Below are 26441 nucleotides of genomic sequence, written 5' to 3'. Positions count from 1 at the left end.
TGGCAGCGGTGTCCTTAGGTGCCAGCGAGCTGCACAGTCCAGGGATAGTTTCCTGCGTGGTCCAGGGATGGCGTGGCAATGCAAATACAGCCCTCCATCCCTGTGCTAAAGAGCTTCCTGTATAAAACTAAGTGATTTGTAGTCCATTGCTGTACAAGCACCGCAAGCGCTGCGCTGCTGCCACGGGAGCCCTCCTCCCTGTCCTTCAGCTGGGCCCCTTGGATACTGCTGGTCTTGCTCATGTTAGTACTGTCTCTGTTAGGGCACATTACAGCAAATGGCATAAGGAAGCTTGTAAAATGTGGTGTAGGTGCCACATTTGGGGATTGGGGAATGCAGATAATGGGGTTCACTTGGTGGGCACCACCGTGGGAGTCTTGGCTTCTAAATCACCACGTTTCTTTCTGCCTCTCCCCCAGGACTGCAGCGCTGGGGGGATTTGTTACGTATGGGGGAAGGAGCAGGCAAATCACTGCACCAGTCTATGTATAGCAGGACGCTAGCTGCCATCGTGGGCTGTGCTGTGAGCTAGCAAGGGGTACTGGTGCATCGGCGGGCAGAGAGCATGGCTGCTCTCTGGGTGTGGGTGCTGGGCAGCAAATCCAGGCAGCCTGGTGGGACTTGCTCTACGTTTCAAGCCTTGGCTTGAAAACAAACACGTAAACTCTGGCCATTTCTGTGGGAAATGCAAGAGCACCTGGGAATAGCTGCTTGCAGGCAGGAATGCAATGAAACTTTGAAAACAGAGGTTTAAGCTGGTCCGTCCCTGGCTTTGCACATGGTGGCTTGCCAGTACAATGCAGCCTGGCTCCTGAAAAATGGTCTCAGGTGGCAGCGGCGTGCCCAAGGGGCACTGCAGGTTCATGGAGAAATTAGGGAGATGCTCACGTCTCTGCTGGGCTTTCCGCACACAGCTGTCTCATGAGCTAAGCAGCATCTTGTGGCTTCTGGGGCATCTTGCAAGGGGCATTTGTGCTTCCATCCAGGTCCTTGACCTTGAGAGAGAGCAGCTCTGGGTGCCCGTCCTGGCTGCCAGAATTGCCTGTCCACCCTGTCCTTGGAGGTAGTGCCATCAGCGTCCTGTGCAAGGGACGGGTGCTGTGGAGGGGGAGGCAAGGCCATCTCTCTGAGCCTCCTTCCAGGTGCAGATCCAAGGAAACAAGTTTCTCTTGCTGGACTAACGAGGACCAAAACAGGAGAAACTGGGTGACGCGAGGTTCTCTGACGTGGGCATGGGGGCGATCAGGCTGGGGAATAGAAGTGCTCCTGCTGACCTTAATACAACTGATCTCAAGTGTTTTAATGCCTTGTTATTTTTGAGATACCTTTTCCATGTATCATTGGAGTGCTTTTTCTTCCTGAGTGATTGGGGCAGCCAGCTGTATAATAATCAGGGCTTGTGCTTGAGAAGCCCTTCAAATAAAGCTTCTCGCAGGTACGTCAGTCTGCCTGCCCGCATCTCAACCCATCTGTACATGTGTGTGGGAGTGAGGAGCGAAGGAAAGGCGGGCAGGAGCAGCACTGATATTCACCCTTCACAGGGCACTGCCTTTGAAATGCCGCTCTGGCATTTAGTAGCTCTAGGCTCTTTTCAGGCATGCAGTGTACATACTCCATCTCTCTTTCCTTCATATCGCTCTGAAACACTCTGGAGGGATGCAATACATTTATTTCATTGGAGAGCCCCCCGGGTAGGTGTGAGCTTTCTGTTCAGATTGTTAGAGCACGTTAAAGACCTTTCTCCATGCTCTTCCACACGGCATCGCCTCTTTTTTATCCATCCTCGGTAGTGATTTCTGCTCCCTTAATGCACAGTGCTGTAAGGTTATACCTATGCGTGGAAAAATTTAGACGTATTCCTAGGCAGGGCCAGAGTGACACGAACCCCATGGAAAAGCCAAAGCTGAAATCCAGACTTCCATCTCCTGTGGATAACTGTGGCTCCTCTTGGACCTTTTCCTAAAGACTGTAGTCGGTGAGATGCTTCGTTCTCCTGGCTTAGGTAGATGCTAAAACTTCCCTTCTGCGTCTGAGTTTCATACACAGCGTGAGAAAGGCCTAGAGGGATCACAGGGTGAAGCGATGGCAGGGGCTGCCTGCTCAGCTGTGGTAGTAGAAGACAGTATGATATTGCCTGTGAATTGATGGCGTCCTTGAGAAAGTATCACAGCAGTGCAGAGGTATGTGCCTGACAGTGCTGTGGTCGGACGTTTGGATGCTGCGGGTGATTTTTCACCTCTTTTGCTTAGCCCAAAGGCACTGAGGAACTCGGTGGGAAAGTTACTGTCTGTCCTGGAGGAGGGAGGACCCTGGGCTCATACCGGGTCTGTCCTTAGTGATCTGTCCCCTTCCTGCCCGGGCTTTCATAAAAGCCCTGGTGTGAAGGAGCTCGGTGCCAGGCTGCAGCCGTCCCCAGCATCTCTTGGGGTCCCTAGGACCCTGGCGTGAGCTGTGCCCTCGGGCTGCACCTGATTCGGAACCGAGGGCGCCTGCCCCACCCATGCCGAGCACCTCCCCAGCGGGGCACGGGTCGGGCCCCCCGATCTCCGGGTGCGCAGAGGCAGGGGGCCCACCGGCGAGGTGCCACGCTGGGCGCCAGGGGCAGGAGCGGGTCCCCCAGCCGTGCTCCCGCCTGCCGCACGTACGCGCTCCCCGGTGCGCTCGTTAGCTGAGCTGGCTTGGCCGGAGGCGCTGCTAATTGCAGCTGGAGGTCCCAGCCGTCTCCCTGGACGCTGCCTCTCCCGCCCCTGCACTGTGCGGGAGGGGGCCCTCCCCAGGCCAGGGCTGCGGGGGCCGGGTCCTCGCCCACCCGCGCCCATCCCCACCCTGCCGCCCGCTCGCCCGGTGGCTGCCCAGCTGCTGGGCTGGGCAGTGACCAGAGTCAAAGAGGAGACCCGGCATCCGTAGGGGGAAGCACACCGAGAGCCCTTTCCCGCAAGCGCTCGCGCTCCCACCGTCAAGCCCGGCCAGCTGGCTGCGGGGCCGGGGGAATTCAGCCCCGCTGCTGCGCCGGCCCATCTGCACGCCCAGCACTGAGTCACCGCGCTGCGCACACGCAGCCGGCCGAGCTGCCAGGGGTAGGCTGTGGCTGCCGTTCCCCCCCGACGACCCTCGGCTTTGGGGTCACTGTCGGGGAGAGGGCGGCCAGGTCGGGCTGCAGCGTGCCATGTGCTGCGCAGGCAGAGGCAGAGGCACGGTCCCAAGCCTGGGAGCGACAAAGGGTGGGGAGAGGGAGCAGGTCCAATGGAGCTCGCACACACATGGAAACGGTTCCTGATGACCATAAATCTGCCGCGCGGGCGTCTGGCACCCCCATCTGCCCCGCACGCTGGAGCGCTGGCTCTGGCGGGAGCGATGCCTGCAGATGGGGAAGGGGTGGGAGAGGTGAGGACGGGCAGGAGCTGCCTGTACCGGACGTTCGCTCTGGCCACAGGAGGGAGGGATGAAATCCCGGGCAGTTCAGGTGTGCATGGGGGAAAGGCTCTCCCAGGAGATGTCAAGCCAGAGAACGGCCTGCTGAAGGGCAGAGTGGGAACAGTGCTCTGCAGAAATCTCCCAGTCAGCCTCGGCATGAGTGCCTGAAGCAGGCCTGAGCAGGGCATCCCCTCCACTGCCTTGTCCTTTCAACCATGATCATACCCTGTCTCGAGGACTGCGACATCCTCTGCTGTCTGCACCCTCGCTGCATTCAGCCTTCCAGGAGCTCTAAGTCTGCTCTGAGACTCGTTTTATCTGTGAACAAGGAGACAGATTTAAGGCGCCTACACTCTGCTTGCTGTCACAGCGGGTTAAGGAGCCTTTCCCTCTTAGTGCACCATAAAAAACATCTCTGAAGTGCGTACGCTTGGAGTCTCAAACGCATCAAAGCCATGCTGCGGCTAGCAGCTCTGGCACCCACCCACCGGAGCTGCGGGACACGTGCAGACCTGGAGCCAGGCTGCTCCTCCTGCAGCGGATACTGGGACAGAGACGTGCTCTGGCTGGGACTGGCAGCAGTGGTTGGTACTTGGAGTGGATGGATGGACACAGCCACTGCTCACGTCTCCCAGAGGCACTGTGCTAGTGACAGACCTGCCCACCTTGGTGACAGAGCCATCCTGGGGCTGTGGAGGAGGTGGGACAGCAAGCAAGACCCTCCCAGGGTGGGTTGGTGCTCACTGGCAGAGCAGAAGGAAGTAGCATTATGGCGAAAAGCAGCACCAGAACAGAAAACAGCAAAGAAGTCACATTTGGTTTCCAAGCCCTCTGATCTGGCAGCTCTGCTCCCTTCCTGTGGCCTCCATCGCCTGGACCCTGTTAGGGAGAGGTGATGACAAAAGAGAGGTTTGGCTGTTCCTCCATCTGCTCAGCTCCCCAGGAAGGTGGAGGCTGCTGGGGGGCGGGGGGCAGCTTGTGAAGGGCAGCGGTAGGCAGGGGCCACTTCCCACATGCCGCTTTCCTGGTGCCCGGGCAGGCCGTCCCCTCGATGCCACCGGTGCCGAGCAGAGATCCCTGTGGCTGCCACTCCCACAGCAGGAATTTTGCCTTAATGTCAGTGTTTGGCCTTTCTCCAGGATGGAGAAAAAGAGCAGAAGAGACAGAGACAAGGGAGAGGTGCTGAGCAAAGAGTGCAGCAGCTCGAAGGCTGGGAAGATGTGATGCTCATCCGAGGCTTGGCGGGTTGTGCTGCTGGCACAGCCGGGGGAGACCCCGGGCTGCAGGGCGAGCGGCGATGCTCAGCCCAAACACAGAGCTTGCGGTGCTGCTGGCACCGGTGGATGAGAATGCTGCTCTCTGAGCCTGTGGGTGCACACACGTTAGCAGGTTATTTGGGATTGGGAGCAACTCTCCTGGCTGTCCCATGTGCTGTACTTTGGGACTTACTGCAGAGCTGTTGCAAAATGTGACCTGGTTTGCTTTCCCTAACCAAGAGCCAGCCTGCTGTAAGCCCCCATAAACGCACAAGGGTGCACAATACAGCCGCAGCAGCAACTGTTCTGCTCTACAGAGCTGCTCCTGTGCCGGCTAACGTCCCATCGCCCTCCCTCACCCTGCCTGCCTCCTCTCCTCTCCCCTCCCTCCTTAGCCAAAAGGCACTGGGGTGCAGGACTGGCAGCCCCTCATGTCATGCTTCAGCCGTAGACGGCTTGCCAGCAGAGAACGCTACTGGGAAGATGTGAAGGCAGAAGGCGATGCAGGAAAGAGTGGTGTGAGATGAGGCATTTGCAGCGGTTAGAGCAGGAAGGAAGAGGATCAGTATGGTGAAAGCAATGGACGGCCAGGGAGAGACGTCAGCAGCTTCAGGGAACTGGTGGATGGGCACCTGCAGGGACCAAGTCTAAGCAAGAAAGGAATTGGACAGCATTGGCCGATCCTTTCACAGGTGCAGGTGCCTGGATCAAAGCAAGGGTCTGTCCTCCCCTGCCGATGCCACTGGCTCCTGGCAGCCCAGTCCACCTGAAGTCCCCTCGTTTGGGGCTAGGAGGAGCGTTGTTCCCTATTCATAGACCCTCTCTGGAGTGTCCCCCGTGGTGCTCGGGGCATACCCGCAAATTCCCCCAGTATGGCAGCAAATGTTGTAGACTAGTCACCATGTCCTCAGCTCTTCAGGACCTCCACGCAAGGAGGGTGCACATGGAAAATGGCAAACAGCTCACGTCCTTGGGGATAGGTGCATGCGAGCTCGTGAGGACAGCAGCAGTGCCCACTCCCAGAGCTGATCATTTTGACTTCAGCAAATTTTCTCCTTGGGGAGAAGTTCCCTTCTGCCCTGCTCTGCTTGTCACAGGACCTTGCACAGGATTTGGGTGAGAAAGCCTCAAACTCCCACAGCCCAAGAAACATAAAACTCAGGGATAATGTTAAAAGCGGCATCAGTCCAGCCTTGCTGAAGGAACGACCAGCCGTGGCTTGAACAGGATGTACGGACCTCCGCAGGGAGAAAGCTTTGGATGCTGAGGATCTCTTTAATCTAGTGGAAAAAGAAAGAACAAGAACCACTGATTGGAAGCTGAAGCCAGACAAATTCAACAGTGCGGATGTTTAACCGCTGGAACAGACTCCCTGGGAAGTGGCGGCTTCTCCATCCCTCCAAGCCCTCACAACCACAATCACTACTTTTCTGGAAGATGTTTTTGACAAAAACGAGCCATCAGGCTCAACAGAGGGATAAAAGAGTGAAGCTCTCTATCCCGTGGTGTACGGGAAGGCAGACCAGCCAGCCCTTATTTCCATATGGGTTGCTTGGACTGTGGAAGAACACAGATGAATGTGCAGGAATGGAGCAATCTATAACAGGCTGTTGAAACTCGAGCATGCCTGAGGGATGGAGGAAGAGCTTGCGCAGCTTCAGAAGAGGGAAGAAGCAAGAGGAAGAGGAGGAGAGCGGGCAGCAGCCAGCTGATGCTGCTGGTGACACGGGGACACAGAGCCATACCCCGGCAGCCCCAGCCAGAGGAGGCTGTGCACCGCGGGGTCAGCAGCCTGCTCATTTGAAGTTCGGCTGCCTTTGCCGGTTACAGTCCCCAGGAGGCTGAAGGGCTACGGCTCTGTTACTCGTTTTCTGGTTATGGAAACGTCTTCTCACATGTGGTGAACATGGAGTTGAACAAACTCAGGCAGGCTGTAAAGCTGCTTTGCTGCCTCTAGGAGAGAGCGTGGGGATATGCTCCTGCACCCTTCCCAATGGCTCTGGAGACAGGAGGCTCTGGTTAATAGGTCTGTCTGAAGGTCTGCCTAATCAGCCTTGTTTCCAAAAGCTGAAGTCTCTGAAAGCTCCTGCAATTAATTAAATGTGCAAAGACATCAAGTGGGACCCTCTGGGCTTTCCCCATCTAGTGGAAAGCTCGTGGGTCTTCACTGGCCCCACGGTGCTCAGAAGATGTGGCTGGCCTGAGCTCTGCACATCAGCTCACTTGAGACAAGCGCCCTTCCTGCCCATAAATCAGGGGTCCCGGCCAGGAGACCTCCTGAGGCGCAGGACGGCTCTGCCTTCAGGTGCTCCTCGCCTGCAGCTCCGAGGGCTGCAGTGGCAGCACTGCTTAATGGGTCTGCAAAGTAATTAAAGCAAGAAAGCTCCCTCAATTCCCAGGGGACTAATAGCAGACCAGATTCCTGTCTGTTATTCCCGCTCTACCGCTACAGCTGTATTGCTGGCTCAGCCCTCACAACGGGAGCCCTCCGTGACTCTAAAAGCCAAATCTTTTCCGCGGTTGCGCTGGTCAGAGCCGCGCATCTCCCTGGGGATCGCTGGGGCTGCCTCTGACGGGATGCCCAGCACTGCGCTGCAAAGCGGGCGCTCGTCTTTGCAAGGGGCATATGGGCGCTGCCAGCCTGGGGGCCATGCTTGCACAGGGTTTGCCATATGGGAAGGGGTGCCAGCCGCTGCCAGGGGTCTGGGGAGAGGTCACTGATCGGTGGGAAAGCCACCCCAGTTGCAGCCAAGCTGGGTTTCAAGAGCAACTGCTTCCCAAGCTGGTCACCGTTTGAACAAGAGCCAGTAGCTGCTGGTGCCCAGCAGCCCCCGTGTGATTTTAACCAGGGTTCAGTCACGCCGGGGGTAGGAGCAGCCCCAGAGCAGCAGCCCAGCTGGGGGAAGTGCCCGCACCCGGGGAGTTTGATCCCGCTGTGCTAGGTGTGTGTGTGTAATTCATCATCCAAATGCTCAGTGTCACCAGCTCCTGGTAATTTATTGCAAGTAACATGATTTTGGCCCCCGCCGCAAGCAGGCTTGTGATGATGCGAAAAGCTGCAGCTGTCTTCAGTGCTTCCCTGCAGTAAGCTGAAGAGCTCGAGTGCCTCAAGGCCGGCGCTGATGACTCCTTTTCCAGCCCTGGGTCGTTTTGCTGGCCCTCCTTTGAACTCTCTTTGGTATTTCCACATCCTTCTCAAAACGGAGACTTTGGAGATAGCCTTGCCAGCAAGGCAAGGTAAAATCACTGCTCTCCCCTCACCTCTTGCAGAAGCTGGAGGGACAGGTCAGTCCCCACGCTGCCCTGGGGGCATTGCCTGCGCCGAAATACTTTATGCTCAGCCATGGCCATCTCATGCTTTGCAGAACAGCTCACCTTGCATCACTGCTGACTGCCTTACCTGTCTTGTGGCATCTGCACCGTTTTTCCCAGAAAAGCTGCATACCCTTAGCTGGATCAGAAGCTAACGTGGCCAATGCTTACCAGAGAGACAAGCGTCTCTCCTTGTGCCCAGCCTGGGACATGCTGCACCCTTGCTGCCACTGAATGGCCCAGGTCTGCTTGTGAGCTGCCATGGCAGGAGCCTGGGGCTCAGCTCCCCCAGCTCTGCAGGGGAGCAGGGTTTGTCAGAGCACGCTTGGGAAGAGCGTATGCTGAAACGAGAGGTTTGGCAGCAACCAGGGCAGGTGGCGGGGCTGGGCAGCTCCCCGCACCCTCACCTTGCGAACCTTGCTGCTGCTGAGCCTTGAGAGCGGAGGGACACGGTGTCGAAGCAGCAAACCCCCAGGGACCATCGTGCCCAGAGGGGCGGGTGCTCAGCCAGAGGCTGGAGCTGCTGGTGCCAGCTCCCCATCGCAACAAGGCCATCGCAAGCTGCCTTCAAAACAGCTCTTGAGACCCATATGGAAATTTCAAGGGTGGTCACAAAAGTGTCTGGCCTCTATCGCTCCCATAACTTGTGGGTGAAAGCAGCGTCTCATCAGTGGAAATACGGAGATGAGGCGAGAAACCCCAAGGGGGCTGCTAGAAAGACCTAAGAGCCTGAGCTGACAGGTAGCTCGGAGCACTGAACTCATTTATTTTTAACTCACGACTGTGGGGCTAAACACTGCAATCTGCGCTCACCTTTGGCCTCGCCGTAAACTCAAGTAATTACTCATCTAATGACGCCTGCTAATCGGCGTGGCTCACCGGGGAGCCAGCAATGTGCCGGGCACTGCTTCTCCCGCCTGCCGTGAGCCCAAGCAGGGTGGGCTGGCACAGCTTCCCGCAGCGGGGGAAGGCTGGCACAGCCCCTGCAGCACGGTGCCGGCGGGGAGGTCCCCAGGGTGTGGGGCAGCACCGCCAGCCAGCAGGGACGGGGACAGTGGCACGCGCCACAGGAACGGCACACGTCTGCGGTATTGAGCAACTGCAGCTCATCCTCCCGGGGAGCTTCCGCCTCGTGGGCTGAGCCTCCTCGGGGTGCACAAGCCTCTCCCTTCAGCCGCACATCTCCTCCGAGGCCCGGGGTTTGCAGGGGAAGCAGTTACCAGGCTGGTGTGGCACAAAGCCCCGTGGTTTTGGCTGGGAGCAGCAAGAGGAGAGCAGGAGGTGGCTTTTCCTCCAACACTGTGGCGAAAGCTTACCCAGAAAGTGGGAAGTGGGTTTGGATCTCCCTTTGCCAGGCCAGCCCAGCGCTGCTGGAACTGGGCAGCTTCTGCTGAGCTGGGCTGGATAGAGGATGGGGACAGGCAGGCTGGTCTGGCCAGTGGGTATTCACCTCATGCCACTGCAGCATTGCTCTGTTTCATCTGCTGGCCTCTTCATCCAAAATGCATGTTAATCAGGGGCTGTGTGAGGGCTTCCCACCCACAGGATGGATACCTGTACCTGTGTGAGGGATCTGCGCTTCCACCTGCCCATCCTGCCCTGTAGCCTGGGGCCCTGGAGATGCCATTCCCCCCTTCTGTGCCCCTCTGGGGTGGCAGACCCCTTCCTGGCACTATCCTGACCACACAGGGCTTTCCTTGTGCCTCCCCAGGCAGTGCAGAGAGCCACGGGGTGCTTGATCTGTGCTGCTTTCCACATCAGCAGCGGGTCCTCCTCATTGTGCGGTTCAGATGCTGCCGGGCAGAGCAGTCCCCAGTGCCAGCATGACCATCACTGCTGGGTGTCCAACATTGCCAACGGGTTGGGAGGATCATCCCAATTGCCCTGGGGCACACGGTCCCTTTGGGGCAGCCAGTCTGGGTTGCGCAGATCATGTTTATCCAGAGTGCTCGTGTGTGCGAAGGTGCCCCAGTACCCACGCAGTGCCCAGCGCACCCACAGGCAGCACCCAGAGAAGCAGGGTGAGAGGCTCCATGTCCCCAGCATCACCCAGGGTGCCTGGAGCAGCAGCAGGGCCAGAGCCCCATCCTGCAGAACGGCAGGCGAGCCCCTGAGACTGCCCTTTCCCTTCCCACAACCCTGCTTCATTTACCGCACACCTCCCAGCTTCTGCAGCGGATGAGGGGGGGGCCCTGCCGGCAGCAGCCTCCGTCACCGCACAGCCTCGCTTCCCTCCCTGGGGCTTGGGGCCCATCCTGTGTGCCGAGCGAGGCCATGCCCTGCGGGAAAAAGTAGTATGTGGTGACGTAATTAAAGGCTGCATCATTAATGCATGTGTGCAGGGGCTGAACGTTTCCTACTTCTTGAGCGCTTGGCTTCCCCGCGCTATGTTCATGGGTGCTTAACTCCACGGGAGGCATTAAAACAGGAGAAATACCTCTAGGAAGTGGAGCACCCTCAGCAGTCACCAAAGCCAGCATGCCATGAACAGAGCTGGAGAGCACGGGAGAGCTCTGGTGCGCTCCAGCCCTGCGCACAGAGTGGGGTGGAGGGCGACCTGCCTGCTCCATCACCCTCCCGCATGCCTCAGCTGGAGCTGGTGCACAGGTCTGCAGCGTGGCTACGTGCAGGTCCGTGGGAACATGCAAGCACATCCATGCTGCTCCCCATGCTCCGCAGCCCAGCCAAAAGCCAAGCTCCTTTAGAGGGTATCAGTGTCTCTCAGCACGGGTAGAGCAATATATTCGTCCCTTAATCTCTTTCCTGGAAACAGCGGTGCCATTTTGGCTTGGACTGCACAAAAAAAGCTCACCCCAAGGCAGACATCTGGCACACATTTTCACCCAACAGCCAAAATTTTGCTAGGCTGTAAGCGGGGAAGCCAGCTTCTCCTACCCGCTCCTGCTGTGAGTCAGGGTGACCATTGTGCTGCTGACTGTCCCCTCTGCCCACCAGGACTACTGGCTGTCCCTGCTCTACAAGCGCCTCATCGGCCCCAAGGTCCTGGCGATCCACGTGGCCGGTCTCCAGAGGAAACCCCGGCCCGGCAGAGTCATTCGCGACAAGCTCCGCATTTACGCGCACTGCACCAGCTACCACAAGTAAGTGGAGCGAGAGAGGCTGGGGACTGCAGGAGGGGGGGATAAGCGGGACCCCCAGGAGATGGGGACCACCGAGGACATGCCGAGGCAGGAGCCCAAGGTTTGGCTCTGGCAAGGCAGGTTGGCTTCCCAGGGGACACGCTCGGGTGCTGCTGTGGCTGCTGTGGCGGTGGAGGGAGAGCGCGGGAACGGCGATGCTTCCGATGAAAGTCACGGCAAGCCCGCGCCTGGGAACGGGGCTGGCCGGGGCCGGTGCGGTGGCCGGCGGGCAGCCCCGGCAGCAGAGATCAAGGGAGTGGATTTCACACGAGGGGCCCCGGTTGGTCGGGTTACCCGCCGGGCCGCGCTGCCGGGGAGCCCGTCCTGGTTATTGTTTCGCTGATAAGCTCTTTGAAAGCGCCCCAGCGAGCCGGGGAGGGGGCAGCCAGCTCCTCCGCAGACACAAGTTGCTATTGTGGAGGAGGAGAGGCTGTTTCTTTACACAGTCCAGATGCTTTCAACATGCCTCCAGCTCGGTAGGAAACCTTGTCCAGTAACTGACAGGTGCAAAGTGCTTTATAGCCTTTGTTTGGGGCTGCCTGATTAGGCAGGGACAGAGGATCAGTGTCTGGACCTGTCAGTTAGGTGCCCGGGGCGGCGGGGGCAGACGCCACTCGCGCACAGAGCTCCCCTCCGTTCTCAGCCTCCTCCTGGGGGGCTGCTCTGGGACTGCCACCCCCGCTCCGGACACTGGCGGGGCACCCCCTCGAGCCATGCCACCCCTGGCCAAGGAGGGGAGGGGGAGATTGGGAAGGTGTCATCGCAGAGCCAGGCTTTGTGATGGGGAGGTGGTATCTTCCTGTGGAGGGGCAACCGGGACAGTGATGTCCCCTCCAGATGGCTGCATGGGGCCAGTTCTTGCAGAGACCCCCAAACCCCTTCTTGGAGGTGATGCTCCCGGGGCATGTGCCAACGCGCCCCTCAGCTCCCGCTCTCCCCTTTGCAGCCACAACTACGTCCGGGGATCCATTACCCTTTACATCATCAACCTGCATCGCTCCCGGAAGAAAATCAAGCTGGCAGGAACGCTGCGGGATAAGATCGTCCACCAGTACCTGCTGCAGCCCTACGGCAAGGATGGGCTCCACTCCAAGTAAGTGTGATGCTGGTGGCTGGGGCTGCCGCTGCCGCCCTGTCCTCGATGCCACCGCCCTGACCCTCTCCTGGTCCTGCAGGTCGGTCCAGCTCAATGGGCAGCCGCTGGCCATGGTGGACGATGGGACCCTCCCTGAGCTAAAGCCTCGTCCACTGCGGGCTGGCCGCACCTTGGTCATCCCCCCGCTGACCATGAGCTTCTACGTGGTGAAGAACGTGAACGCGCTGGCCTGCCGGTACCGATAACCCGTGGCCCAGAACGGACCCGCCGACCCCGCTCCTGTCCCTACGCACTCCCCAGGACACGCTGCCTCCTCGGCAGCCCGCACAGCCTCGCAGCAGGGCCGCGTCGGGCAGGCACCGCGCCGTGCCCTCGTCCTCGCACCCTGGACACCCTCCAGCTTGGCACCCTCTCCCGCCCTGCAGCCACAGAGCTCCGCTTGGCCCTGGCCACCATCCCGCCGGAGCGGTGCGATGGCAAATTTGCAGGGCCTGCCGCCATCCGTCCGCAAGCTGTGAGAAGCACCCGGGGTCTGGTGCCCACCATCTGCTGGGGAGGGCCGGAGCGCTGAGTCCTGGTATAGCCCGGGATGGGCACCCTCGCCGGCCCCCCCACTCCCGCTGCCCCTCAGGGTGACCCCTCCAGCAGCCGGGTCCCCCTTTCCTCTGCACCTTCCCGGGCGGCGGGGGGCGCGGGCAAGCGCTGCCGGTGCAGCAGCGCATGGAAGCAGCTCCCTCTGCTGCCGCCAGCCCGGCCGGGACCGGCGCGGGGATGCTGCGGGCAGGGCGGGCCGGGAGAAGGGGCGCCGGGGTCCGCCCCGGGCGGGCGGGGCTCGGGGGTCCGCGGCTGGAAATGTTGATAATTAAATTATACGGCCCGGAGCGGAGCGGAGCGGAGCGGCGGGAGGCGGGGCCGGCGGGCAGCCCCGGCCCCCCCGGGCGGGGAGCGGCGGCGGCTGGGCCGTGAGTGTGTGTCCTGCCCGGGAGAGGGGCGGTGTCGCGGGCAGGAGCAGCCGGGACGTGCCGAGGCGCTACCGGAGGTGTAATAAAGTTGGGCTGTCAACCGCGCCGGCGTCTTCTGTCCGCCACGGGCCGGGGCCGGGCCGGGAGCGGGGCAGCAGCGGGGCGGGAGCGGGGCAGCCCCGGGGCAGGCGGGCAGGCAGGCGGGCAGACGGGCGGGCAGACGGACGGGCAGGCAGGCAGACGGGCGGGCAGGCAGGCGGGCAGACGGACAGGCAGACGGGCGGGCAGGCAGGCAGGCAGACGGACAGGCAGACGGACAGGCAGCCGCGGTGCCTCGGTGCCGCCGTGCAGGGCCGCGCCGAGCCGCCGGGGGCGCTGCGCTGCGCGCGTGGGCGCGGCGGTCACGCGCGGCGGAGCAGGAAGCGGCGCGGGGCGGGCGGAGCCGCGCGGTCCCGGTGCCCCCCGCTGCCGCCGCCGCCGCGGATCGGGCCGGGCCGGGCCGGGCCATGCAGTGCGTCCTGATCGCCAGCACCGCGGCCGAGCTGCTCTTCTACTGGGCCGATGCCGCCTTCCTCCGCCGGCTGCGACCACCCCACGCCGGGCAGGTGGGGCGGGACAGGGAGGGGAGGGGGTGCGTGGTGCGTGGTCACGCGTGGGCGCTGACTCGGCAGCGTGTGCCCCAGGGCCCGGCGCTGGAGGACAGCCTCAACACCCTCTTCGCCCCCCTCATCATCTCCTGCGCGGCACTGCTGGAGAAACTCGCCGACACCTACACCTGCTTCGCGACCGAGCGCGGGCGGCACCTCCACGTCCTGCACATGGTAGGGCCGGCACCGGCACCGGCGACCGGAGCGCCCTGGCCGGCCCCCACCTGACCCCGCTGCCGGTTGCAGTTCGGGGACTGCCTGTACATCGCAGTGAACGGTGACGGGACGGAGAGCGAGGACGACCTGCGCCGGACGCTGTTCGTGCTGCGGCGCTTGGTGGAGGCTCACTGCGGCCTGGTCACGCTCGACTCCCACCTCGTCCGCAAGGAGTGAGCGGGCACGGCCGGCTGGCGCGGGCTGGCACATGGGGGTGCCGGGGCAGCTGCCAAGCGGTGCCTTCATGCAGCCCTGGGGGAGTGGGAGTGGGTGTCTCCAAGGTGGGACCCCCCCTTGCACTGGGACCCCCCACCTGCTGGGCTGCAGCTGGAGTTGGGGGTGCCTGTCCCCCCTGGGAGGTGACGGCCGGCTCTCAGCTCATGCTCTGTGGCCGTTGCAGGTTGCGTCCGGCTGATTCGGAGCAGCGGGAGCGTGTCTGGAGCCTGCTGCGGGGCCTGCTGGAGACCTACAGCCACCTGCGGGAGGAGGACCAGAGCTTTGCGGTGGAGGTACCGTGCCCTGGGGTGTCCCTCGCTTTTGGGGCGTCCCAGGAGTGTGAGGCTGCATGGAGTCCCAGGATGCAGGGAAGGGCTCTGGGCCGGGGACTTTGGGGCAGCTCCCTGGAGCGGTGGAGGCTGAGACCTGCCCCCGGGTCTGCGTGGCTGGGTCTGGGGGTGCTCAGCAGCCTTCCCCCCACCTGCACCCCAGGCCGTGGAGCGGCTGATCCACCCTCAGCTGTGCGAGCAGTGCATCGAGTTCCTGGAGCGGCAGGTGGTGCAGTACATCAACACCAGCCCCGAGCGCGGGGGGGACGAGGTGGGCCATGCCTTCCTCCTGGTGCACACCAAGCTGCTGGCCTTCTACTCCAGGTGCACCCGGCCCCGGCCCCACCACCCTCCCCAGAGCAGCTGCTCGCCCTCCCAGCTGACCCCTCTCTTCTCTGGCCCGCAGCCGCAACGCCAGCTCCATCCGCCCCGCCGACCTGCTCATCCTTATTCTCCTGGTGCAGGACCTGTACCCCAGCCAGAGTGCCGAGGAGGAGCTCGGGCCCCAGGTGCTCCAGAGCAGGCTGTGGGGGGCAGTGGGTCGGGGTGCCCCTGCGGGGTGATGCCTTGGCAGCTAGAGCTTAATTTTTTTCCCCTCTTTTCGGAAGCCCACGGCAGGGAAGGTGCTCCCCCAGGGACCCAAGAGAAGCGAGAGCATCCCTGTGAGTGGCCCTGGCTCCCACGGAGGTGCGGAGAAGGACTCGGATGACCAGGTGAGTCCCTGGGATCTGGAGCTGCAGGGTGGGACGCCGGCTGTGCTGCCTGCATCGCTCTCATCTCTGACCTAGCCGTTCTCAACGGCAGGACACAGACGATCTCTCCGTGCCCGAGGTATACTACACGCCTGAGCCCTCGCCAGGCAGGCACAGCACAGGTGAGTGCCCGGCTGGCAGCAGCCCTGCCCCGCACCCCCCAGCCCTGCAGAGGTTCTGGGGCTGCGTGGGGTCTGGCGGGGAGGGCGACCTGCCATGCTCCCTGCAGGCAGCGAGAGCTGGTCGGAGGACGCTGAGATGCTGGGCACCGGGGAGGCAGATGCTGCAGATGTCCAGGTGAGCAAGGGGCTCTGCGGTCCCTCCCAGCTCCACGCCTCCCCAGCCTGTCCTGGTACTCTTTGCGGTCTCTGATCCTCGCCACTCGTCCCTTGCTATGCTGCGGCTGTGGGTGCCCCAGCCTCTAGGGCTGGGGATGCACCTCACATCCCCCCTGTTGTGCATAACGCTGTGAGGGCTCTGACCACCCTCCCTGGGCCATTGCTTATGGTCTCCCTGTCCAGAGCTGTCAGCACAGAGGGGCCGGGGCTGCCTCAGAGCAGTCTGGTGTCTCCCTCTGCTGCCTCTGGGCTTTCTGGGCTGCTTCCCCTCCGATTGCCGCAGAGCTTCACACACGCTCTGCAAGCAAGTGCTGGCCTTGGTGCAAGTCGTTTGCAACCTGTGTCTTTGCAAGCAGCTTCCCTCTATCTGCTGCTCTTTCGGGGTCCCTGGGCACTTCCCTCGCTGCTGATGTTCTGCTGTGCAGCCCCTCCAGCTCCCTCGGTTCAGTCGTGCCCAGTTGCAGCTTTCGGCGCATTTCTGTGTCCCTCCAGAGCGTCCTGGGTTGGTGCAGGCTGTCTTGTCCCTGTGGGGGGCTGAGCATCTCCCCTCTCTCCCCAGATGGCAGAGGACTTGCTCCAGACCTTGGGGCCTCTGGTCCCTGAAGCTTCAAACCCCAGAAGGATCTTCCTGGATGCCAGCCTGCGGGAAGGTTACTGTCCCTTGCTGCCGCACACCATGCACTGCCTCCCGCTCTGGCCAGGCATCTCCCTCGTCCTCCTGACCAAGGTGAGCTGCCTCTAAGGTGAGGGAAGCGATGGTGGGCTGGGTCCTGGCTGACCCACCTCTCCCCTCCCTGGCAGGGCCCCATGACCCAGGTGGCTGTCACCTTGTACCAGCTGCTGGATGGTTTCTTGGTGCTGGAGAGGAAGCTGGAAGAGGGGCCGGAGGCGGGAGCCCCACGCTCCTACCCGTTCCTGGCCGAGCTGCGGCAGCGCATGGACAAGTTTGTGAAGAAGCTGAGTGGGCAGGACATCCAGGTGGAAGTGGGGACACAAGGACCCTGTCCTGCTGTCCCTGCAGCCTGATCCTGAGCCCTGTCTCTCTCTAGTTGCAGAACACCTGGGTGGACTTCAAGAACAAGATATTTTCCCGGAGTGAGCCTGGGAACTCCCAGGAGTGAGTATGGGGTGGACAGGGAAAGTCTCGGGGCAGGTGGGGACCTTTCCCAGCCTCGGGGGCGGTGCGGCTGTCCCTGCGGCACTGGGGGCCCAGGGACCAAACTCTGTGCCGTCCGTGTCTCCCGGCTCAGGCTGCTGCAGGCAGTGGCCAACGTGAAGCGGCAGCTCTGCTCTGTGTACCGCCAGCTCTTCCTGGCCTCCGCCAGCCACAGCCTGTCCCAGGGGCTGCGGGACCGTGCCCAGAAGCTGATGAGGCGAGTCCATGGGGGTGGCCGGCATCCCCAGGGGAGCTGGGGGATTGCCCCACACCTGGCTGTGCTGGGGCTTCGGGGGTCCCGGCCTCTCACTGTGCCTCTTCTCGGCAGGGAGAAGCTGCTGGACTGGCGGGACTTTCTGCTGGTGAAGAGCAGGCGCAATATCACCATGGTGTCATACCCGTCCCTGCGGCTGGGAGCCCAGGCAGCGAGGAAGGGTCCCCGGGGGGTAGCAGAGGTGGGAGTGGGACCCTGTCCCCCCAGAACCAGGCTCAAGGGGAGGAGTGTGGTGGGCAAAGGTGATTTCCCCAAGGCTCCGGGCTTGTCCTGGGAGGGCACCAAAGTTGTTGGACACCCTTAACCCACCCCACATACCTGGAGGACTTTCCTGGCCTGGTGCACTTCATCTATGCGGACCGCACGGCGGGGCAGATGATGGCACCATCGCTCAGCGTGACAGAGAAGTCCAGCTCAGAGCTGGGCAAGGGCCCCCTGGCCACCTTCATCAAGAGGAAGGTACTGCTCCTGGGGCTGGGGGTGGGATGGGGACCACAGGAGGGGGGGACGGTTGAAGGGTTTTCTGCTCAGGCTTCAGTGCCCCTTGTCCCCCAGGTCTGGTCCCTGATCGCGTTGGCCCGGCGATACCTGCAGAAGGGCTACACGACGCTCATGCTGCAGGATGGCGACTACTGCTGCTCCTACTTCCTCTGGTTTGAGAACGAGCTGGTATGTGGGGCGAGGAGGGGGCTGAGCCCCTCTGCCCCGGCACCTTCTGAGGGCAGGGAGCAGGGCTGTCGGCACCAGCCGGCTCCGGCTCCTTGGTGGTCCCCTCCGTGCTCCTGCCCTCTGCTGTCTTCTCTCCCCAGGGCTACAAGCTGGAGGTGATGGAGGTGCCGGTTCTCTCCGATGATTCTGCTCCCATCGGGATGCTGGCAGGAGACTACTACAGGTGAGCAGTCCCCAGCCCTGCGGTTCGGCACCAGGGCCCGGGGGCTGTGCTGGCACAGGGGTCCCCATGAGTGATGCTGTCCTCACCGGGACGTTGCTGCAGGGTGGTACCAGTGCTGCGGTGTCCCCGGGGTTGCAACAGCCCGTCTCCCCAGCCTGGTGCCATGGTCCTGCTGGTGGATGGGCACTGTGTCCCTGCCAGGGACTTGATAGGGGGAAGGTGGTTAGAAAGGGGGTGCCAGGCTGTGCTGCACCTGCCAAGTCCCCTGTCTTCTCCTTCCCAGGAAGCTGCTGCGTTACTACAGCAAGAACCACCAGGCAGAGGTGGTGAAGTGCTACGAGCTGCTGACCGTGCACCTGGGCATCATCCCCTCTGAGCTCGTGGTCCAGCAGGCCTGTGACTTGGCTCGGCGCCTCTGGGAGCCCTCCCGCATCCCTCTGCTCTGAGCTGCCTCCAGCCACCTTGGGGCCGGGATTAAAGCGGGTGTGTGGGTGTTCCCGGCGCCTGGGCTGCTTTCTCAGTGTCTGTGCGCCGTCAGCCGTGCCTGCAGGCAGCCATGGGCAGCCTTCCCATCCTCCAGCCCAGCCGGGGCTCCCACTGCCTGCCTCCCCTCTCCCCGTGGGCTTTGCTGGCACCCAGCAGCGTCCCTGGAGATTGGGGCTGAGAGGTTGTTGGCAAATCACCTTCTTGCTGAAAAGTGCGTTTCCAAAGCAGGATTTATAGCGTTGGCTTGGCATCACCACCAGGCTTTGGCTGGAGAACAAAATGGTGTAGCCAAACCTGCGTGGAGGAATGGCCCAGGGTATGTCCCCCTTACCCCTCACCCCCAAATGCGGGGTGCTGGGGCCCTCAGGGGCTTGGCAGGCTCTGGGGAGGTGCAGCCCATCCTGCAGCCCCTTCCCCACACCCGGGCTCCCAGACACCAGTCAGCTGCGGGGCCGAGCTCGGCTGTGAACAGGGTAAAGCTGAGGCAGCTCGTGTGTTTCCCAGGCAGGTTTGGGCTCAGTGCACACGCAAACCCCCTGGGCACGGCTGGGCATGGGGCCAGCCCCAAGGGGCTCTGGCAGGCGCTGCCCCTTGTCACTCTGTGCTGCTCACTGGGGCTGGGGACGGCAGTTCAGGGAGCACTGGACCACGGCGGGGCCTTTGCCCCATCCCGCTGGGCAGGAATTTGCCCTGCCAAGCAACAGTGCTGGGTTTGGAGCCAAGCTCACCCCCAAGCTGCCCCTTCTCTCACTGCTCTCAAGGCTGTGCTTTGGGCTTGCCTGCTGGGGGGGGCCCAAGCTCCCCCTGTCTCGCAGTGCTTGTTGGCCCAGCCATGTGCCCCTGGGTCCTCCCTGGAGCAGACCAGGGGCTGGGGGGGCTCTCAGGCCCCTGCCTGCCCAGTGCCTTCCTGGGGTGCAGGCTGGGGAGCACTGGCATCTCACTGAGCAGCAGGCAGCATCCGACCCTGTCGCCTTCTCAGCCCTGGGGCTGGTCGATGACCCCTCTGCAAGTCCCTGGCAAAGCTCTGCCACAGTCAGCGCCGGGGGGCCAGCACTTGGCGTGTGTCCCTGTCCTGCCCAGCCTCCCTGCAAGCCCTGGGACACGGCGCCCGGCCCTGCGCCAAGGCGTCCCCTGCCCTGGCCCCCCTGGCCCTCCCCGTGCCCGGAAGCCCTGGGAAAAGCTCCGCCGTGAAAGCAAAGTCCGGGCCGCTGGGCGCAGGGCAGCCATGGCCGGGCACTGCGGGGCGATGGCAGCCGGGCTCTGGGCAAGGCTGGGCACAGGCTGCCCTTCCCGCTGGCCGCGGGGCTGGCATCTGTCCCCGGGGCTGCGGGGAGCGCGGCTGGCCCATGCCGGGGCTGCAGACCGGCTGCAGCGGGAGTATGACGCAGTGGTGATCGGGGCAGGTAACGCGGGGTGAGGGAGCCGGTGCTGGGCTGCAGGGAGCCAGCGGGGACACCCGGCTGCCCTCCCCTCGGGACAGGCGGGGGGGTGGCCAGGTGGGGACGACGGTGGTGCTGGGCACGTTGTAGCCCCCCCGGCATGCTCCTTGTGCCAGGGAGGGTGCAGGGGTCTTGCACAGCTGGGCACACACTGCAGCTCCCCAGCATGCTGCTTGTGTGGGACACAGCTGTAGCATCTGCTTTGACCGCTTCTGTCCCCCTCCCCTGCACCATTAGGGCCCGGGCTATGGGGATAGGGGAGGATGCTCCCTGTCACCTGTATCCCCGTGTCCAGAACCCCGTTATTTGGGTGGTTGTGGCAGCCCCGCGTCCCAGACATGGCAGGGTGCCTGTGCCGTGGGACCGCCCTGCTGCCGGGCTCGGCTCACCTCCCTCTTTCCTTGCAGGGCACAACGGGCTGGTGGCAGTGAGTACCGAGTGGGGTGCTGCCACCTCCATCGCTGGGGGACAATGGGGGACCAAAGAGGGTCTGCACCGTGGGCAAGGGAGGGTGTTGGTGGCAGGGCCCATGGGGCTGGGGGCTCCCACAGGGCTTTGAGGAGCAGGGCCCTCCCTGGTGAGGGGGGGACCGTGTGCAAGAGGGTGTTTGGGGTGACAAGGACACATCCCACCCGGAGGGATGGGCAGCATGACGCCACACTCCCCCCAGGCTGCCTACCTGCAGCGGGCAGGGGTGCGCACGGCCGTGCTGGAGAAACGCCACGTGCTGGGCGGCGCAGCCGTCACGGAGGAGATTGTGCCAGGTACCCCTGTGCACCCTGTGTCCCCCTGCCCCCCACCAGCCATGGGCACGGGCACCCCCCACCGCCCCATATCTTCCAGGCTTCAAGTTCTCCCGGGCGTCGTACCTGCTCAGCCTGCTGCGGCCGCAGATCTACGCCGAGCTGGAGCTGCAGGTACTGGCATCCATCCCTCGCTGGGTTGCCGGCACCTCCCAGCGCACTGGCAGGGTGAGCCCACTGCCAGGCCGTCCCCGCAGGGGGGGTCCTGCCATCCCTGTCTTGCAGCGGCACGGCCTGAGGGTGCTCCCGCGGGACCCCTACTCCTTCACCCCACTGCTGGAGGACAGGAGCCCCCCCCGCTCCCTCCTGCTGGGGCATGACATGGCCCAGACCCAGCGGCAGATTGCTCAGTTCTCCCAGAAGGATGCCCAGGTACTGTGGGGGCGAGCACCTGGCATGGCAAAGCCCCCAAGGGGCTGCCCTGCCCACCGGAGCGGCAGGGATGCTCCTAGGTGGGGTATGCATTGCACCCACCACGGCGCGGTCCCTCCTGCCCCGCTTCTGTCCCCTTTCAGGCTTACCCTGAGTACGAGTCATTCATGGGGGGCTTGGTGTCGGCCCTCGACCCACTGCTGGATGCCCCCCCGGTGGATACAGCTGCCCTGGGACAGGGCTCCCTGCTCCAGCGGCTCAGGGCCCTGCAAGCCCTGCGGCCCCTGCTGCGGGCAGGTACGTTTGGGATGCTGGAGTACCCCGATGGCAACGGGTGTTTGCCTGCACCTGCAGTGGGCGATGCTCCTTCCCAGGGCACAGGCTCCTCAAGAGCTCCAGCTGGGCTGGCAGGCCAGCAGGCTTGCCCACTGCCTGTCCCCAGACCCAGCCGGGCACAGGCAGCTAACCCTGGCATGGCTGGGCAGGTCTCACGCTTCCTCTCCAACCCCAGGGCTGGTGCTGGGGTGGCAGCTGCCCCGCTATTACGAGGTGCTCACAGCCCCCATCTCCAAGGTGAGTGCAGCAGCGGCGCAGAGCCACCTGCCTGCCTGCCTGCAAGGGTGCTGCGGCAGCCCCTCACCCCAAGCCTGGCGCTCTCCTTTTCTCCCGGGCCAGATCCTGGATCAGTGGTTTGAGTCAGAGCCCCTGAAGGCGACTCTGGCTACTGACGCGGTGATTGGAGCCATGGCCAGCCCCCACACCCCCGGCAGTGGGTGAGGGTCCCTTCTCCCTGGGGCTCATGGCTGCACCGTTCCCTCATGTCATCCTCTGTGCTGGCAGCTCCTGGGCTCTGCTGTGCCCCAGCACCCTGTGCCCTGCCCCGCTGCCTCTCCCTCCCTTCCACCCGCTCAGCCTTGCCACAGTGGCTCAGGGGCTGGGGCTGGGCAAGGGGCTGCCCCCCATCCCTGCCCACTGAGTGGTACCCACTGCCCACTGCTGTTTGGACACCTCTGTCCCCAGGTCCTGGCTGGTAGGTGCCCCCTGTAACTGATTTGGCATCCTACCAGCTGGTGTGGTCCCATCTATGGGGGCCATGGCACAATGCTCACCATGCCCATGCAAGGGACAGACCTGTCCCCTTGGCCGGTGGCTAATCTGGGGTCCTGCCACCGCAGGTACGTGCTGTTGCACCATGTGATGGGTGAGCTGGAGGGACGGCGGGGGGCCTGGGGCTACGTGGCTGGCGGGATGGGAGCCCTGTCCCAAGCCATCGCCCGCGCAGCGGCTGCCTGGGGAGCCCACATCTTTGCTGAGAAGGTACGGGGTGTCTGGGCGTGGGGAGCTGCTTGGCTGGCCTGCAGGGAGCAGGGATGCTCTTGGTGAGGTCCTGTCCCGTCCGCCTGCCCAGGCAGTGTGCCACGTGCTGCTGGGCAGGGACGGGCGGGCGCAGGGTGTCGCGCTGCAGGACGGGACGGAGGTGAGGAGCAAACTGGTGCTGTCCAACGCCTCCCCCCAAATCACCTTCCTGGAGCTCACCCCACAGGTATGGGGCGCACGGGGCTGGCAGGGGCTTGGCATGGTGGCATCCCCCGGCTGGGCTGCCCCTGTCAACCGCTGGGCTTTGCCCTGGCCTCTCCCACCCTAGGAGCAGCTGCCAAAGGATTTTGTCCAGCGGATCCGGCAGGTCGACACACGCTCCCCTGTCACCAAGATCAACGGTAGGTACTGGCAGGGCCACCTCCGCTGCCGTCCCCACTGGAGGGACACTGGCACCGAGCTCAGCACAAGGCTGCATGCCACTTCCCCCATCCACCCTCCTGCGCCCAGTGGCCGTGGATCGGCTGCCGAGCTTCCTGGCTGCCCCCAACGCTCGCGATGGCCAGCCCCTGCCCCACCACCAGTGCTCCATCCATCTCAACTGCGAGGACACCCACCTCCTGCACCAGGCCTTCACTGAGGCCACCCATGGGTACCCCTCCACCAGGTAGGAGCCTGCACTGGCACACCTCGGTGCCCCGGGGAAGGGGCAGAACAGCCATGGCGGCTGCTGCTGGGGGAAGAGGTTTGGGGGGGCTGGATCCCCCTCTGCCTGCCCAGCTAGTGTCCTGCTCCTCCAGGCCCATGATCGAACTCTGCATCCCCTCAGCGCTGGACCCAGGGCTGGCCCCACGGGGCTGCCACGTCGTGTCCCTCTTCACCCAGTACACCCCTTCCATGCTGGCGGGTGGGTGGCCCTGGGACGAGCAGGCCAGAAATGCATATGCAGACACAGGTATATAATGCATACGTGGACATGGGTACATAATGCATATGCAGACCCGGGTAACACCAGGAGTGCTGGTCCCTGCCCGCAGGCAGAGCCGCCCTGGAGCTGCTCAGGGGCTGGCCACCATGTCCCCCCGAGCTGCCCACCAGTCCCTTCATCCCTCTCTAGTGTTTGACTGCATCGAAGCCTATGCCCCAGGGTTCAAGGCATCCGTCATCGGCAGGGACATCCTGACACCACCAGACCTGGAAAGGATCTTTGGGCTGCCTGGTGGGGTGGGTACCACCTGGGCTCAGCTCTGAGCATTGCTCCAGTGCCCGTGCTGGTGGGCACACAGCCCTGGGCCAGGCACAGCCAGCTCACACAGAGCTCTGCTTGCAGAACATCTTCCATGGAGGGATGTCTCTGGACCAGCTGTACTTCGCCCGGCCAGCACCATTCTACTCGGGCTACCGGTCCCCAATTCCCAGCTTGTACCTCTGTGGAAGTGGAGCCCACCCTGGTGAGTAGGGCTGGGAGCTGGGACCCTCCTGGGGGGCTGCAGGAGAAGGGCAGGGGTGCATGGAAGAGGTGCAAGGGCAGCATGGCGGGGGAGGCAGTGTCCACTCCCCTCTCTGCCCTTGCACGGGCAGGGAGATGGGGCAGCTCCGCTGGTGCAGCCCTGGGCCCCATGTCCTGGGGCTGGAGCTGCCGGCTGCTCCCCATTTCTGCTCTCTTGCAGGAGGAGGAGTGATGGGAGCAGCGGGACGCAATGCCGCCCAGGTGGCCCTTGAGGACTTCAGGCACCTGTGATGGCAGTGGTGACACCAGCTTCGCCTATGCAGGGCTGTGGCTGCAGCGAGCCATATTGACCCCACACAGAGCCCTGCCTGTCCCCAACTTGCTTTCCAGGCACCACAGGGCAGCAACATCCCCTGAGAGCTGGGGGTGCAGGCTGGCAGGGTCCCTTGTGCTCCCAGCTGCTACCATCACCTTGAACACGTGGCTGCTCCCAGCCCGCCACAGCCCAGCCTTGCCTGGGTGGCTCTGGGTGGCCATGGTGAGCCTCGCTCAGCCCCTGCCTGCACCCGTAGAAATAAACCCTGGCCCAGGCTCTGTCTTGAGCACTCTCACTGTGGTTTTTCAGCTCTTCATGCAGCTCCCAACATGCCAGCGTGGGGGGCTACACTGTGCCATCTGCACTGTGGCTGGTGACGCAGCCCTGGGGGAGCTTCCAGAGGGGACAGGCGCGTCCCAGAGCAGTGAACAGAGACAACCACCCCCTCACCCTCTCCTCCACTCACTGATGCACTGAGCCACCCAGCCCCAGGCTGGCCTGGACCACCCCAAGGTGCCTAGAACAAGCAGGGAACCAGGGAGCTGCTTGAGACCTGCTTTGCTACCTGGAGCCCCCAAACTGTCCTCTGTCCCCCCAGCCCTCGGTACAGCAGCCACGCACCCAGCAGCTGAGAGACTGCAGGAGCCAGGACTGGCAGCTGCCCCCCGTGCCCCCATACCCCCCCATTCCTGCCGGGAGCTGCCTGCACGTGTCCTGGCCCTGTCCCTCCATCCGCAGGGCAGATGCTCCGTGCAGCCCAGCGGCTCTCCTCAGCGGACGGCAGGCCTGGGGTGTGCCCTTCTCCAGGGCTGCTGCCGGGAGCCGCTTGCTGCAGATTACAGAGCTCATATCCTCTCCCTGCCCTCTTCCTCCCCCAGACAATGTTCCCAATTCAGCCGCCCACCTCACCTCCCCCTGGGCCCTAAATAAGGTGCTGCCAGGCTGAGCTGTTGCACCTGAGCTGGCTGAATCAATATTGACCCGCCAGGAATAGTCCCGCAGCCCTCTGAGAATAGCCCCGCACGCCCGCCCCGCTGCCCACAGCTTCCCGCGCACGGGGCTGCCCTGCTGCCAGCAGCGTATTTTTAGCTGCTGCAGTTGCTGGCTGCAGGTGCTGGCACCCAGTGAGCCCTGAGGGCTAGGCTGGAGGGGGAGGACAGCGAGGGGGGACACCCGTAGCCTGCCACGGTCACACCGAGCAGCAGGACACAGTGCCCCCACTGCTGCGGGCTGAGGCTGGCAGGTCCCAGGCGTGGGAGACCCCAGTGGACACCCCCGCTGCCCTCTTCTTGCCCCAGGAGCAGAGGCAGAGCCGGGAGCAGGACCCAGCACCCACCTGCCCTGCACCCCTGCTGGCATCTGGGGAGGGCTCGGGGGAGCTCCTGGCCTCACACTTGAGTAATTGAGCTCCAAAACGTCGAGACACGAATGAGTCACGGGCTCCGCTGCTGGCCCCAGCCCTGCCCCTCCCCAGGGCTTTCCATGGCCCCCATGTTGGGGCTGGCCAGGGACCCCCACCCCAGAAGAGGCTCTGAGTGCCGTGAGCCCGGCTGGGAGGAGGGTGCCCTGTGAGGGGGTCCTGGGGCTGGGCTCCCCTGCGCGCCCCGGGGGTGCTGGGGGCTCCCGCGGGGGTGGCCATGAGCTCACGGGCTATTCCCGGCCGTGTTGATCCGGGCTCCTCCCGGCAGGAACCAGCTGCTTCGACTCCAAACAAACAGCCCGCTGGCCACCGGCACATTCCTGGCCGGCCCCTGGCCACGGCGAGGGCACAGGGCTTCCTGTTTATCCCCATCCCACGGCGTGGCACGGCGGGGCGGGCGGGCAGCGGGGTGCCCCGGGGACTGAGGGCACCCCGAGCCGGAGGTTGCTCCTGGGGCAGGTCGGGGGGGGGCATCCCCCGTCTCCACATCCCACGGAGGGAGGCTCTGCCTGGGGGCCCCCGCAGCCAGCCTGGCTCAGGGGTGGCCCAGGTCATGCCCCAAGCCCCAGGAGGACCCTACTCTGGGCTCCCGGTGCTACCCCACAGCCTCCCCTGGTCTTTTGCCCCCCAAGTCCTGGCCCCATTGCAGCAGTCCCAGGCACCCCATGCCTGCGTGCCCACTGGAGCTGCTGCACAGAGTGGGAAGGGGTGAGGGGTGTCCTTTTGGGGTGTCCCTAGCATGGCAGTTTGTCACCCCCAGAAAAACCATGCTCTGCCTGGCTGGGGGCCAGCCCCATGCTGCGGTGGTGCTGGGGGGGGGGAATCCCTGAGTGGGGGC

The 26441-nt window shown here is 63.4% G+C and overlaps 3 protein-coding genes across 5 annotated transcripts in view; all 3 read left to right on the top strand.

Annotated features, from left to right (window-relative positions):
* The window catches only part of HPSE2 (heparanase 2 (inactive)), a 113681-nt gene extending 101071 nt beyond the window's left edge, over positions 1-12610 (top strand). Inside the window, exons 10-12 of the mRNA XM_075504755.1 lie at positions 10938-11083; positions 12069-12215; positions 12298-12610. Coding sequence (XP_075360870.1) covers positions 10938-11083; positions 12069-12215; positions 12298-12463 — 459 coding nt within the window. The 3' untranslated portion in view covers positions 12464-12610. The remainder of the gene's footprint in view (positions 1-10937; positions 11084-12068; positions 12216-12297) is intronic.
* Positions 12611-13588: 978 nt separating this feature from the next.
* On the top strand, positions 13589-18502 carry HPS1 (HPS1 biogenesis of lysosomal organelles complex 3 subunit 1). 3 transcript variants are annotated; one of them, XM_075504752.1, is made up of 18 exons: positions 13589-13785; positions 13864-14001; positions 14074-14216; positions 14444-14552; positions 14752-14912; positions 14995-15097; positions 15197-15301; positions 15393-15462; positions 15570-15637; positions 16238-16405; positions 16480-16656; positions 16728-16795; positions 16929-17051; positions 17163-17233; positions 17428-17567; positions 17664-17777; positions 17918-18000; positions 18284-18502. In XM_075504752.1, the coding sequence occupies exons 1-18, from the start codon at positions 13687-13689 to the stop codon at positions 18444-18446; spliced, it is 2103 nt and encodes a 700-aa protein (XP_075360867.1). In that variant the 5' UTR covers positions 13589-13686; the 3' UTR covers positions 18447-18502. The 3 variants fall into 3 exon arrangements, with proteins under 3 accessions (XP_075360867.1, XP_075360866.1, XP_075360868.1); XM_075504751.1 differs by having other exon boundaries at positions 13589-14001; XM_075504753.1 differs by having other exon boundaries at positions 13589-14001; positions 16929-17055; positions 17167-17233.
* A 1209-nt stretch (positions 18503-19711) lies between these two features.
* PYROXD2 (pyridine nucleotide-disulphide oxidoreductase domain 2) lies at positions 19712-24213 on the top strand. Its single transcript, XM_075504081.1, has 16 exons — positions 19712-19889; positions 20333-20352; positions 20596-20689; positions 20769-20842; positions 20954-21100; positions 21244-21397; positions 21612-21673; positions 21776-21873; positions 22276-22417; positions 22509-22643; positions 22746-22818; positions 22928-23084; positions 23218-23372; positions 23535-23645; positions 23748-23868; positions 24088-24213. Exons 1-16 carry the CDS (start codon positions 19712-19714, stop codon positions 24137-24139), a joined length of 1773 nt encoding a protein of 590 aa, XP_075360196.1. The 3' UTR covers positions 24140-24213.
* Positions 24214-26441: the final 2228 nt, after the last annotated feature.

The sequence above is a fragment of the Mycteria americana genome, chromosome 6 (assembly GCF_035582795.1).
Source record: "Mycteria americana isolate JAX WOST 10 ecotype Jacksonville Zoo and Gardens chromosome 6, USCA_MyAme_1.0, whole genome shotgun sequence".
Lineage (NCBI taxonomy): Eukaryota > Metazoa > Chordata > Aves > Ciconiiformes > Ciconiidae > Mycteria > Mycteria americana.
The sequence above is the reverse complement of the archived record's forward strand: the minus strand, read 5'-3'. Positions and strand labels throughout refer to the sequence as shown.